At 41.5% G+C, this 14,036-nt stretch overlaps 1 protein-coding gene across 1 annotated transcript in view; it reads left to right on the top strand.

Moving 5' to 3' along the window:
- Positions 1 to 14,036, top strand: part of klf12b (Kruppel-like factor 12b) — an 85,628-nt gene that overhangs the window by 28,493 nt on the left and 43,099 nt on the right. Inside the window, 1 exon segment of the mRNA XM_041806878.1 lies at positions 7,897 to 7,979. Coding sequence (XP_041662812.1) covers positions 7,897 to 7,979 — 83 coding nt within the window.

Here is a 14,036-nt window from a genome sequence, read left to right as displayed (position 1 = left end):
CATCTCTGGTGCATGATAGAGTCCACTCAACCTGGCTTGAGATACGTGATGGGTCTGTTTTCTGTGGTGCCAATTTCCAGCTATGACAATTGGGACAGAGCAGATTGAGCCAAATGGGGAAATACTCTTGGGAACCCACTTCCAGTTGATTTCAAAATAAAACACCAGGTACAGACTGCTCATCATTTATCCCATCAATATATATATCGAAATTACATCAAAATAGGAATTCAAGGAACAGCAGAGCAGCAAAGTCACATGCTGTTTGCATGTTATTCCTCTTTATTCCCATACTCATTTGGGATCTTATGATCCATTTGCTCTGACCTGAGCTGGGACATGCTGAAGTCTGGTGTGCTTCAGAAGTAGACCCAGGGGGTGCAGGTGTGCATCGTCAGTAGGAATAAAAATACTGCCACAATGAGGAAGTATCCACAGATTCTTCATGCCAATACAGAATCAGTTTGAATAATTGTGGTGTTTTTTTGCGATACTAGCCTCACCGGAAGCTTCCAAAAACGTGCCCTCTCTCCCAGTTGCAACCCTCATTAGACAATAGCTGATGGCTCACCAGATTGAGAACAATGTTATGACACATCACAGATTTTCCCCTTATTGGCAGGTCCACAGCTTTGTCCTGTTAATTGATCCAGTGAGTCTATTCAGGGTTGTTTTGCTTTTGCTTTATCCATCCTCTCCAGCTATTTGCTATCACCTCCATCAGCAGGCAGACAGCGGACCTAGGGTCATGTATGCGGCTATGTGGTGGGAGTTTTGAGTTCATACTGTGAAATGCATTAACAGGCACACAAATATGCACAAAGAGAAAAGCAAAGAGAGCAGCAGACAATGAAATATGTATATTTACAGTGTTATTTTTGCTGTGTCTGGCCTTGATTTTCACCTGCTTCCTTTACCTTGTTTTTTTTTTTTTTTTTAACTATGGATTTTGGTGGGGACACAAGTGGGAGGGGGAGGAGGGATATAGGACAGAGAAATGAGATGCCTCAACACTCCACTGCCCTCCTCTCTCCATCCAACTCCCCCACACACCTGGGATGGCCATTTCATTTCAGAGAGCAGCAAATGGAAAGGTGATCTTAATCTACCCTGTTTCCCTCGAACTCCCCCTTCCTCACCCTCCCTCCCTCTTTCCATCTCCCACACACGGAGCCTCACCTCATACCGCTGATGGACAGCACACTGTCTGAGCCTGCACACCAAATTTAGTGATAGAGGACACTGGATCCACATTGGTTTATTAGCTCCAACAAATTCTCATCATTTCAAACCTAATCTTCGTCCACCTTGTTATCTTTTTTTGGTTTGAGGGTTGCTAACTGGCAGTGATGATCCTTTCATGGGAGCGGCTGACAGTCGACTTGTGTCAAAGCTTTTCAACGTGACCTCTTCGACACGCTATGCCTCTCTGTTAGCTCATTACTCAGGTTTATCTCGCTGCTGTTAGCTCTTTGGTCATTACAGTCACAAGCAGAGGTATGCACCGGCTATTGATTTCCTATGAGCAGGCTGCTGCTGGCCAGTTCATTAGGAAGGTGATCACAAACGACTGGATTAAATGGACTGGAGGCACACAGGGAAAGGTTGTAGTGATTAAGAAATATGCAAGACATATTTGTTTAGAGCACAGAAAAACACAAGATGTGGTTAATGTGGAATGTCCCTTTAGAAGATGCCTTCACACTTGAATTGATAAGTCTTAACAGAATAAAATCCCCACTTACACAAATTTCTACATATCTAAATGTATATTCTCCAAGCAGAACTAATCTTTCATCTTCTAGGAGTTTGTTAAGATGAAAGATATTTAGTTTCTCTGCTTTTTTAGGGGTTTTTCCAGCCAGCATGGCAGTTGTGATTTGCACAGTTTCCCCTCTCCAGAGTTCTTACAAAACAAAAGCACTTTTATCAAAAGATTAGAAAATTTAGAAAAACATTAGTAAATTTGACAAAAAAAAAAAAAAAGGCTTTGGGACACATGATGCTAGTGCAGAGTGCAGTTCCTCAAGTGTCCACTTGGGGCTGGCTCAAAAAACCAAAGAGTCCTAGTTAGATCTCATGTTAAAAGAATTCAAGTTTTAGTCTAGTTTTAGTGGACGAAAACTCAAAAATATTTTAGTCTAGTTTAGTCAAGGTGTTAATTTTCTTTGAACTAATTTGATTAGCCAATGGGTAAAATTTATTTGAATTTAAACCACTCATGTTAATGCACTATCAGTACTTTAAATGATTTGAAATGCAGTGATGAAAATACTGAAACACCTAATATATACACGGGAGAAATTAAGATTTTGAATGTCGAACAGTCCAGCACTAACATTTTAGTCTCCTTGACTAAAACTAAACTTAATTTCCGTCAAAGATATAATTTTTTTTGCTAGATTTCATCTAGTCTTGTTGAATAAAGGTAGATAATGAACATTTATAGTCATTGTTTTAGTCAGCAAAATTAACACTGGTTTGTAAGACACCAGAGATACTGTTGCAGTCTTCCAACAGATCAGGTCATTACAAGCCATTACAAATTGCATTTCCCTTTTATGGCTCAGTATTAGATAACACATTCTGCTTTTTCTCACAGGCACAAAGTTGCATGATTTGGGGCGGGACTGAGTTGACTGGAAGGTGCACATTGTAAGCCAAGAGACTGGCTTGTGTGCAGAGACCTGCCTTGACTAAACCTCTGTCAGTTTCTACATTGAATGTAAATTACATTGTTATAGTATGTATAATATGGAGTCCACCATCGCTGGGCTTTGCAACACTTCTTCAGTAACCAGTGGCTGATGTCACAAAGACTGTCCATGTATAATACAGTGTCTTGGTTTAAACGCACAAACGTATGCAAAATTCTTCCACCAGACGGCTCTCAACCAAAACAACACAATATGGTTGGCCTCATAGCATGACCGCCTAAGTCATGCATGCCAGCCCCCCCTCAAACCGCACAACAGTGATGTCACAGTGGTTCATCATCATTTGAGGACACCTCACAGATGTGTTTAGGAAGCAACAGCTGCACCGGACTTTAAATTACCTGCCACATTACCAAAATTAGACGAATTAGAAACTTTGAAGTAGAAACAAACTGAAGTACAGCTATTTAACGTCTCAAAATGTTGCATCATCACCTCTAGACCCTCAAACGAGTAGTTTGGTTGTGGTGTAAAGGCAAATCCCCTGCTGTGCTGGGGATCTGTGCCGAGTCAAACCAAGTAGAGCTAAGCCCCTGCATGTAATGGAGAAGCCCTGTCTGCTGCGCCGAAGTGGTCACAGAATGCGCATGTGTGCTAGAAGCAATGCTACAGTGCATGCACAACCTGAACCGGGAAGTTCTTCCTCATTATGAGAAATGTATAAATAAAATAGACATTTTCTCTTTACATTAAAAATGTTTAGTTAAAAACACCTTTTTAGGTACTCATTATTGAACAGAGTCCTCAGTTCAAAACAAGAAGTTTTACTGAAAAGGAGGCCACGGAGGCTGGTCTTAACTAGCTGGAGATGCCGGATGGGAGGGTTTCCATGTTACAGAGGGGAGCTTGGGCGATAGAACTGCGGCACCCTCCACACAAAGGCACGTCCTTTTACAGTAATGAAAGTGAAACATTTTTGGGAAATATTCGAAATACTGTAAGACCGTGATGAAATATATATATAAAACACAGGAAAAGCCACTTTTTTGAAAAATGAATATTGAATTTTCAGAGCAAAATATCTACCGACTTTATCATTATGGTGGCCAAAGTGGATAAATTAACATATCTGATTAAATATTTTAATGTGACTAATGAGTGTTTCTTATTTAGATTTTTGAAGACATTGCTCTGTGAATGTTGGATGCTGAAAAAGCTGACACCTTACTGCTAATGCTGCGTCTGAAAAAGTTAAACCATGAAACTGATCCATGAAAGATGTTACATACAGTGTGGAAAGGCTGGTGCAAGACTGCTAATACCTCTGAAAAAGTTGTATAATAAAATCTATGAAGCATGTTGGATACATAGTTGGAAGGCCTCTGGCTCTTTAGATTAAAATATCACATTAAGATTACAATTAGATGCATATTTTTTTTTAAAGAAAAAGAAGTATTCTTCTAAAGTAAAATTCTCCCTTAAGATTATTTGGAAATGCAGGACTGATGGTCATCTGAGGAAAACAAAACCTCACTTTTTCTGCCCCTCTCGGTGTACTCCTCTCCTCCTTCTCCTCGACACATGGCTCGAGGCTGGACCGAGGCTGCAGCTCCACCCGCTCCACAGCCGTTACCGTGGCAACGCTATCTGGGCCTACCAAAGACCTGAAGCCGAAGGACATCCTGGACAACAATACAATAGCAGCACAGCACAGCCAGGGTACCTGAGGGACTTAGACCTGAGAGGCGAGATCTGGGGGGTGGGTGGGTGGGTGTGGGGAGGGGGTGCAGATTGAGTGAGTAAATCCTCCCTTCTTTCTCCACCTCCCTCACACACAAACACAGAGAGGATCAAGCTATTTTCAGGAGAATCTAAGAGGCAGTGGAGCAATAAATGAGTTTTTTGTAACAACTTTTATTGGAATCTTAAAAAAAGAAATGTTTTTGATAACTATCTTGAGTGGATTTTCTGGTGAGTAAAAAAAATCTAGATTATTTGAGACGCCCCAGTTGTGTTCTGTTAGATTTGGAAACCTCTGCATAGTTAGAGCATCATAGAGCAGGATGCATAGAAAGGCTGTATGTCATTCCTGATTGGCTCAGCTTTTCTCCTCTGTACAAGAGTGGTCACGGTGGCTACAGTGGTGGCTGCAGAATGCGAGGATCTGGGCCACACATCCTGCTGCTGGTGCCAGCAGTGGAGAGTAATAGAGATGTTTAGAGTCTATCTGCCGTGTTCACATTCCTCCATGTACTGCTGCTAAAATAATAAGAGGGAGGGTTAGCTCAGGTCGGCCCCAGCTGAGGGGATACGGAACATGCATTGTTGTCATTGGCTCCATCTGAGTGTCCCTCTTAAAGCAACAGCACGTAGCAGAGGCATCACTGCCCACTTTGGATCGACGCAGTGATCAAAGGGGGGATGAATGAATACATGTTCTTTAAAGGTACAATACAGAGAATTTTTGCTCTGAACTGCCACATCAGTTGAAAAATAACTACTATTACATGACCTTAATGCTCCATTTTGCCCCAACCTAGAGTCTTGGACCCCCTAGAGAGGGGGCCAAAGAACTCAGGGAGCACAAGGCTTTGTCTTCTCTTAGACTGTCAAAACTAGATTTGTACATATTAACTAAAATCGTGCTAAAACACTTCTTAAATTTTTTAAAGGAGATATTTTGGCTTGATGTTGACTTATGACAACAATATATCACTTTTTCATGTTGGTCTTTGGCCCAATTTTTGGTTGAGAACAACTGCCATTACTTTATTTACCACCTTTTTTGTTTCATGGATGAATTTCACATAATGAGAGTGAAAAGCTGTTAAAAGTGGCCTTCCTGGTTAAAGAATGCCTGAGCACAAACAGACAATTCAAATGAAGACGTAAACAACAGAGATGGGCTGAACTAAGCAGTTCCAACTTTTGTTATTGTTTTGATTGAGAGCCCCCTGGTGGGATTGACAAACTGCACACTTACATTGTTATAAGTGCAATCTAAGTAAATCGGCATTGAAACTGTGAACTGAATGCAGCTTTCTCTACCAAACCAATCACATATTTGGCTCTCTACCACTTAGAATTTCTAAAGATAGGCAAAATGGCTCCAGATCCTTCTGATGTACAAGAGTTAAACCAAAATGATGGACTTGAACTTGTATAGTGCATATGCCATCTCAAAGTGCTTTTACACCACAGGTCACACCCACCCATTCATCCACATATACTCTACAGTCAAATGCTGATGGAGATTGGCCATCAGCATCAACTAATCCCACTCATTCTTATCCATCCACATGCCACCGACATATCAGTGGGAACAAAATGGGGTTACCTGTCCTGCCCAAGACACATTGACATATGACTGCGGGAGCTGGGGATTAAACCACAACCTTCAAGATTACTGGCTCTACCTGCTGAGCCACAGTTGCCAGTATTGCAGTGTGGAGGCCCCACTCCTTGAGCTCGCCAAAACACACAGTTAAATTCCCTATAAAAAAGCAGGTTGACACAGTACACCACAGAACAGATTGTTCTGTAAGTTTTAAGTAGCCACAGTTCAGAGAGTTTAAGATTCTTGTCTTAGTGATCATTTCCTTTTGTCATTCCTTCTCTACTCTGCTAATCTGATGCCCACAGAACCACAGGGGCCAGTTTTGTCAATAGTAGGGTTGCCATGATACCAGAAATTTGCCAGACAAAATAAACTTATATATAATCAAAACAGAAGTTCTAGGCAGCACAGCACTGGGTAGTTTGGTTGGATCATCAGAATGGGAAAAAAAGGCAGTTTTGATAACTTTGAATGTGCCGTGGTTGTTGGTAGTGTAGCAGGTTTGTGCCAAATTCTGACCCTATTCATTTACATCATAGACTTATCAGACCTGGCAACAGTTTCCCAATCTTCTATCAACCAGTGTGTAAGTTTCTTGTTGTTAGCTTGTTGTTAGAATGGCCTATGGTGTGGTCTTCTGATTACATTGGTTTAACATGTGGTTATTTGAGTTATTGTTGCCCTTTTATAAACTCTAAGCACTCTGATCACTCTCTTCTCACTTCTTTTGTCAATAAGGCATTTTGGCCCAGAGAACTGCTGCACACGGGTGTTTTCTCTTTTGCTTACCATTCTCTGTAAACTTCAGAGACAGTTGTTCATAAATATCCACAGTAGATCAGCCATTAGGCCTGTTGTCAACCAAAGAAAAACTTGGTCGACTTAAACCCACGTACCGACTAATCAATTGGTCGTTCAGGTTAAAAAAACATAACTTTATTTGAAGATTAGTTTAATCCTTGACAGGTTCCTCATTGCACAAGTTTGGTAGTCTAAATGAACTTACAATTAAAATATGTTTTTGATCAGTTATTATTAGACTAAGTATTTGGAAGTTTTATCATAGGATCATCATAGGAGAGAGCGTTTTGTTTGTATTTGCTGTGCAAAACAGACAAATGTAATACAGATAGATGGGCCTTTTCAAACGTAACTTTATGGAAATTTGTCACAGTTCATCATGACTTCACTTGCACAGTATAAGCACATACATCATGAGCGGGTCATGCATCTTAAACATTTCAGTCACACAGTCATTCACTGTGAGAGATTAAGGTTCAAATCGTACTGTGCACCTTGCGTTAGCGGTCTTGGCCATGCAATATTACAGGGCGCAGTCTAGTCGTGCTTTACATATAAAGGTTTCAGAGTAAAACATGTTTGTTGATTTGTTTATGTGTGCTTAAATTTGTGTCATGTGTCATATTCTGATATTTTTATTACCTCCAGAGGTGAAAACTGTCAATATTTCACTTTTCCTTCTCCAAGTTTCAATTAAAGCAGCATTTACAGGGGAAACATTGTCACGGCTGCTTTTGCTGTTAAGTAACCATATATCAAAGTGTGTATTTGTATTCCATTGAAGTCTTAAGAGGATTTTATTCGGCGTTATGAAGTGTTATTAGCCCTGCAGCAGCCCACCAGGCAACTGAAAATCTTGAATACGTAGAGGAGGGAGTCATGCTGTGCTCTCACTGAGTTTACACAGTTTGTGTGCATCTTTTTTTGTCTGTCAGTTTTTCAGATGGTTTTGAAGCATTAAATTTGTGTCTATTTAAAATGTGTTTATCTCTCAGTGGGTGCGCATCATTGTTGATGTTCATGTGTGAATAACTGCGAGTGTGGGACCTGCTTAGTCATGCTAAAACACCCGTCTTACACCTCCTCTGTATCCCTTTACAGGCAGCCGAAGAAACAGGATGTTAATGCTTGACGGAATGCCTGCAGTCCGAGTCAAAGCCGAGCCCCTGGAATCGGAACAAGGGGTAAGAGAGCAGTTGTTTTCCAGACAATTCCCTTATTTTTTTTTCCTCTCCGTCTTTCCTCCTCCCGGCAATGGGCCGATAATCACTCCCAGGCCTGAGCAAGTGAGCAAGAATGAGAGAGTGAGTGTGGGGGCTAAGAGGAGTGGTCGGAGAGCATGGTAGTAAGCAGGAAGAGGAGCAGAGGAAGAAGAGGAAGAAGAGGAGGAGGAGAGGCACAGCTGGAGCAGGAATGCATCGGGGAGTTTCGGGGAGGCGACTGGGAGAGAATCCGTGGTGGATGAGGGCGATTGTGCAGATGTAGTCACTGCTCCGGGAAGGAGGAAAAGGAGGAGGAGGAGGAGGAGTGTCACATGGGAAACTCTTAAATCTTATCTTCTTCTGTCTGTTCCTGCCCCTGTACGTCCCTCAGTTTCCCTTCATCCTCCCATACCCTTCTTCCTCAACAACACACATGAATAATTTTGCTTTTGCACACACACACACACGATGCTACACTCTCTTTCTAACACTATCACAGCTCTATCTCTTCCTCGCTTGTTCTCACGCATGCCTCTACTCTCACAGCGCTCTCTGTCACCTCTGTGTCATTTCTTCCCCTAATAAACTACCACGGAAGAAGTGATCTCTAGAAGAACTCTAAGTTAATATTGCATCATGAATCTCTTGTTTTCATCAAAAGTAGAGTTGTAAAACACATTTCTACAGCTGGATAACTAGTTCTCTCTTCCAAGGCCTCAAGTATTTATGTCCCTGTCTCCTGCATCTTAACCAGATCACTCAGGCCCATTTTAGAGTCTATAGGTTTTTAATAAAAGTTAATGAAGGTCTTTGTCAGGATCCAAGGAAAAGGCTTAAGTACTCAATGCATCAGTCGCTGGTTCATCTCTTGGTGCTACTGTTTGATGCAAGTCACTCCAGAAATTCCCCAGAAGTCGGCTTATTTGGGACCGGGTCAATTTAGACATCCCATTCCCTAGCAGCATTTTCCAACTCCTCTTGGGGCATTCTGAGGCATTCCCAGACTAGGTGGGGTAAACAACCCCTTCAGTGAGTTCTGTGTCTGCCCCGAGGTTTCCTCCCAGTTCGACATGCCCGGAAGACCTCCAAAAGTAGTCTTTAAGGTTTCATGCCCAAACTGAGACCTTTCAGTGCTAACCAGCAGCGGCTCTACTCCAAGATGTCCAAGATGTATGAAAGATGTCCGAGCTTCTCACTCTGTCCCAAAGGCTCAGCAAAGCCACCCTCCTAAGGAACTTTATTACAACTTCTTCTATCTCATTCTTTCTGTCACTTACAAAAGTTCATGACCATCGGTTGGCATAGGGTTGGCATAAAGTTGCTCAGTGGGGTTGAGGGCAGGACTCTGTGCAGGCAAGTCCAGCTCTTCCACACCAAACTCTTCAAACCATCTCTTTTTTAGTCCTTGCTTTGTACACTGGGGCACAGTCATGTTAGAATAGAAAAAAGGTCTTCACCAAATTTGTTGCCACAAAGTTGAAAGCATAGTATTGTCCAAAACGTCTAGGTATGATGAAGCCTTGAGAGTGGCCTTCACTTGAGATAAGGGGCCTATGACAGCCTCATATCATAATCCCTCCTCCACCAAACCTCACAGTTGGCACAATGTTAGATGGGTAACGCTGTCTTGGCGCCACTCCATCTGAGGTTTGCAGTGGATTTTGTGATGTGAGGTTTGTATGCAAATGCTCGGCCATGGAAACCCATTTTGTGTTGCTCCTGCGGCACAGTTTGTTGTGCTTACATTAAGCCAGTGGAAGTTCAGAACTCTCCAGTTATGGAATCAGCAGAGCGTTGGCAACTTCTTCACAGCAGTCGTTGAACCCACTCACGTGGTCTTGCTGAGTTCCTGATGTTCCTAAACACTTCCACTTTGTAAAGACATCACTTGCAGTTGACTGTGGAATATCTAGCAGAAATTTTATGAACGGTCTTATTGCAGAGGTGGCGTCCATCACAGTGCCCATCACATGTAATGGTATGTTTCAAATCATATTGTATGTAAAATATTTTGTTGTTATCCAAAGATATTACACAAAATTAAACCTCATCATGATAAAACTATTGTTTAAACCCCTACTAAAAACTCTATCCAGCACTATTCTTCCCATTTTAGAGCATTCATTTCTATCTAACACTGTCCATTGACCCTATTTGGAATAACAGAGGTACCTCATGCAGGTTTTCATGGCCCACATACAGAGCAGCATCAGTGCTCTCTGGTCCAGCATACCTAGAAATAAAGTGGTCTTGTTATGGAGAAGCTGTTGCTAGGTTACAGGGGCTTTGTGTTGCTGCCACAGCTGTGTATGTGCAGTGGGTGCCGTGTGTGCAGGCCACTTAATATTTGTTATCATGATGAATTAGTCTTCAGTTACTATTGATTTCCATTCATAACATATCAATAATAACGTGGCCCCTAATATGTTACAGGAGCACTTTGTGGGAGAGGAGTAAAATAATTTCTGTTGAGGCGAAAAGGAGAGCATTAGCACATGATGGATGGGGAAAAAAGCGTCTGCTGATAACCCATCAGGTTACCTGAAATCTTGAATTGCTCGGTGGTGTATGGGGCTTTGTATTGATAAGGAATGAATCCATCTCTCTTAAATAGACAGAGGGGCAGCAGGTGGTTTCTTTCTGGGTGTCCAGCTCTCAGCTGAGCTACCTAATACCTTCTGTTTGAAGTCATTCACCATACTTACAGTGATGTCAGTCACAGACAGGATGTTAGCACTGCAGCCCACACGGCTTTGAAGTGCACTGAGATCCAATCTTGCCCTGTAACACAGTGTGCTTCCCTTTAGACGGCAGTCAGACAGTTTAGGCTGCTGCAGAAATGTGGTCTTCATTTAGGTGGCGGGGGGCCAAGGGCTTGCTGGAAATGGTCCGCCTCGTTAGACAATTCTCCTGCAAGGGGCTGGAAAATCTGCCCTCCTAACCAGTATCCCCTAATAAAGACAGAGTCATGAGGACAGAGGCATGCAGGCGGGTCGAGGATAACTTTATATGTGTGTCAGCATGAGGAGGAGTAGGTTTGAGCTAACGCTGAGGTCTGTGTGTGTCTATCAGTCAGAATGAGAGTGGAGGTGGTTTAAGTTTCCATGTTGTGCCAGTTAAGGTGTTTCTGAGAACCCAAAATGCAAATATCTGTTTATCACTTTTATGTAACACCAGACACTGTGCTGTTCTGACCTTTAATCGAAAGTGTGTTTACGCAGGAGTCGCACAGGATTGGGCTATTTTACCAGGCTATCAGTTACTGACTAAGTTCCAACAGAGAAAAGTAACCCAACACTTTGAACAAAGACATGGCACATTTTCCTCTTAATTTATTCAACCGTGGATTTTTTTTGTATAAACGGTTGCTCATTATTTATTCCAGTTGACTGAGGTGCTTATATGCCTCCATGAGATATACAATTGCCAGACAGTGATCAAACAGTGTTGGGTGAGATGAAGTACGAGGACGGTTTCTGTTGTTAGCTTGATTCATAAAAAAATTACCACCGAAGGAAGAACATAAGGCCAGAAGAACCCAGACCTTTGACCTCTTAAATTTAATAAAGTCATCCTTATGTCAGAGTACACCAAATTTGAAGACTTCATCCTCCAAGTGTTCTTGAGATGTCGCTTTTACAAGTAGGAGATAAACATGAGGCCCACTTCTATGACATTTGACCTCCTAAATCTAATGGTTTATTCTTGATTTAGAGTAGACATTCGTACAAAGTTTGAAGAAAATCCCTCAAATCATTCTTGAGAAATTGCAACGAGCAAGGGATGAACATGAGGCCAAATGACATGACCAAAGTTAATGTTTCTGAGTGGGCATCTATGCAAAGTTTGGAGGTAATTCTTCAGAAAGTGCTTGAAATGTTGTTTCTAAATGAAAGGGTTGAAGATGTGTTCTAATTACATTGATCAACCATCTGAGACTGATGTTATATACACCAAGAAGAGACACAGGTAATCCATTTTTACTCAACTTTTCATATTTTCTGCTGCTAGCGGTTAACTCTAGCCACCCTTTTGTATCCCACAATGCTTTGTGACGGGCTGTGACAACCAACGGCAGGCTTTTCTGTAGTCACGTCATGCTGTGTTAAACTGTGCACTCACGCCCAACTGGGCAGATCATGACAGAGACTGAAGAGCGCATATTGGGGAGAAAGAGAGACAAAGAGCCCGTGATGTGGCCGTCTGTGTCACTGCAGACAGGAACTGCTTTGAGCAATGGCACAAATAGAGACAATAAAAAGAAGCACAAGGACTTTTGTTGTAAATATATGAAAATTTTGAAGATTTCTATAGCCACAGAATATGTTTTTTACTTTTTGGTACCCAAGAGATGGGAGGACAAGTTTGATCCATTTAGTTTTAATTTCCGTTTAGTTATTTTCTTTTGTCTTCATAGTCCCATAACCTTTTAGAACTTTAAGTGCCAATACTGCAGCACATGTATTCTTAAAGACCAATTTGTCCTGAATAAAGGATGTTTGGAGCTTTACTGTGACAAGAAGCCTAGGTGAGACAAAATGGTTAAAAAATAGCTTGGGGCTCAGAGGGTTAATATTGTCTGCAGATCTCTTTAATACATCTGAGTCAGAATGGACATCTATGCAAACTGTGAAGAAAGTCCCTCAAGCTGTTCTTGAGATATTGCATTCACAAGCAAGGGATGTGTATGAGGTCCAGTGGACTTGACCTTTGACCTGTAACCTACAAATCTAATCAGTTCATCTATAAAGTGGGTACTTTCACAAAGTGTGTACAAAATCCCTCAAAGTTTTCTTGAGATATCATGTTCATTTGCAAGGGACATGGGGAACATGTGGCCAAATGACGCTGATCTCTGTGTACAACAAAATCTAATCAGTTCATCCATGAGCCATGGTAGTAGTACTGCAAAGTCTGGAGATCTTTTAGATGCTTATTCGGATATGTTCTCAGAAAAGGCCTGGGCAGATAGATGTTCAGACAGATTGATAACCAGAAAACACAACTGGTAAACATAGCTAGCTTGTTGAATCCTCTTTGTGTTAGCAAAAGTAACAACTTGATGATAGCGTACTGATTGGAAGAAAGGACATTCAGTGGCTCAGAGAGCAGGTACAGTTAAATACATTTACATTAGAGTCAAAAAATTAAAATTGACCCTTAATGTGAATTGCACGTTGCTCAGACTTTTGAGGATTCTTGTAGGCTTAGTTGCAAGCTCAGACCCGCTCTGCTAGCTTCATGCCAATCTGAATTAAAGCACAGATTTCAGTGAGTTTATCACAGGGGCAATTTTCAGTCAGGCTATCTAAGGTTAGCATCTGGGAGACAAACATGGGAATTCAATTAGTCTTTATTTTGTTTACATCCTGTCTGCTGTTCAGCTAAACTCAGACAAAGTTAAATAAGTACACACAGGCCTAAGGTTACTCTCACCTGTTCAAAGAATTATACTTTATGAAGCTGGTTACACAGTGGAGCATAATGCTGACAATGTTTGTAGCAGTTCACCTCAGCCCAGTAAACTACATGTAGTATTTTCATTCATTTTCAGTACATCACTGTAAAAAAGCATACTCAGATAGAAATGTAAGAGTTTGGTGTATAATTTTAATTGCTAAGTAAATTCACAGAAAGTGGATTCTGATTGAGTACATTCACAGGTATTTGATTCCCACCTGTGCAGTGTAATGTAACAGGTGCTAATGCTAATAATGCTAATTCTGTTGCCATAGATACACATTGTTTTTGAAAGCTCAGTTACGGTGCTAGTAGGCAGCAGGCTGCATCTCTCCCCCAGAGCGCTCTCTCATACCTCCCTACAGTGGGACAGCTTGGATTTGGAGATCTCACTACTGCTTGCAAGGCTTCCTGTAAGCCACAGATGTTGGCTAAACAGCAGACTAGACACTCGATTACAGCTGTCTACTTTTTCCTGCTATTGATTTAAGGGAAAAGTTTGACCAACAAGTTGCAAACCTTTTTTTTTTTGCACATCTAGAAGTACTTACTTCGCCCAAGTCATTATGTTTATGAGAA

This window comes from Cheilinus undulatus, linkage group 15 (genome assembly GCF_018320785.1).
Source record: "Cheilinus undulatus linkage group 15, ASM1832078v1, whole genome shotgun sequence".
Lineage (NCBI taxonomy): Eukaryota > Metazoa > Chordata > Actinopteri > Labriformes > Labridae > Cheilinus > Cheilinus undulatus.
Note: the sequence above shows the minus strand (reverse complement) of the source record. Positions and strands in the feature narration are given on the sequence as shown.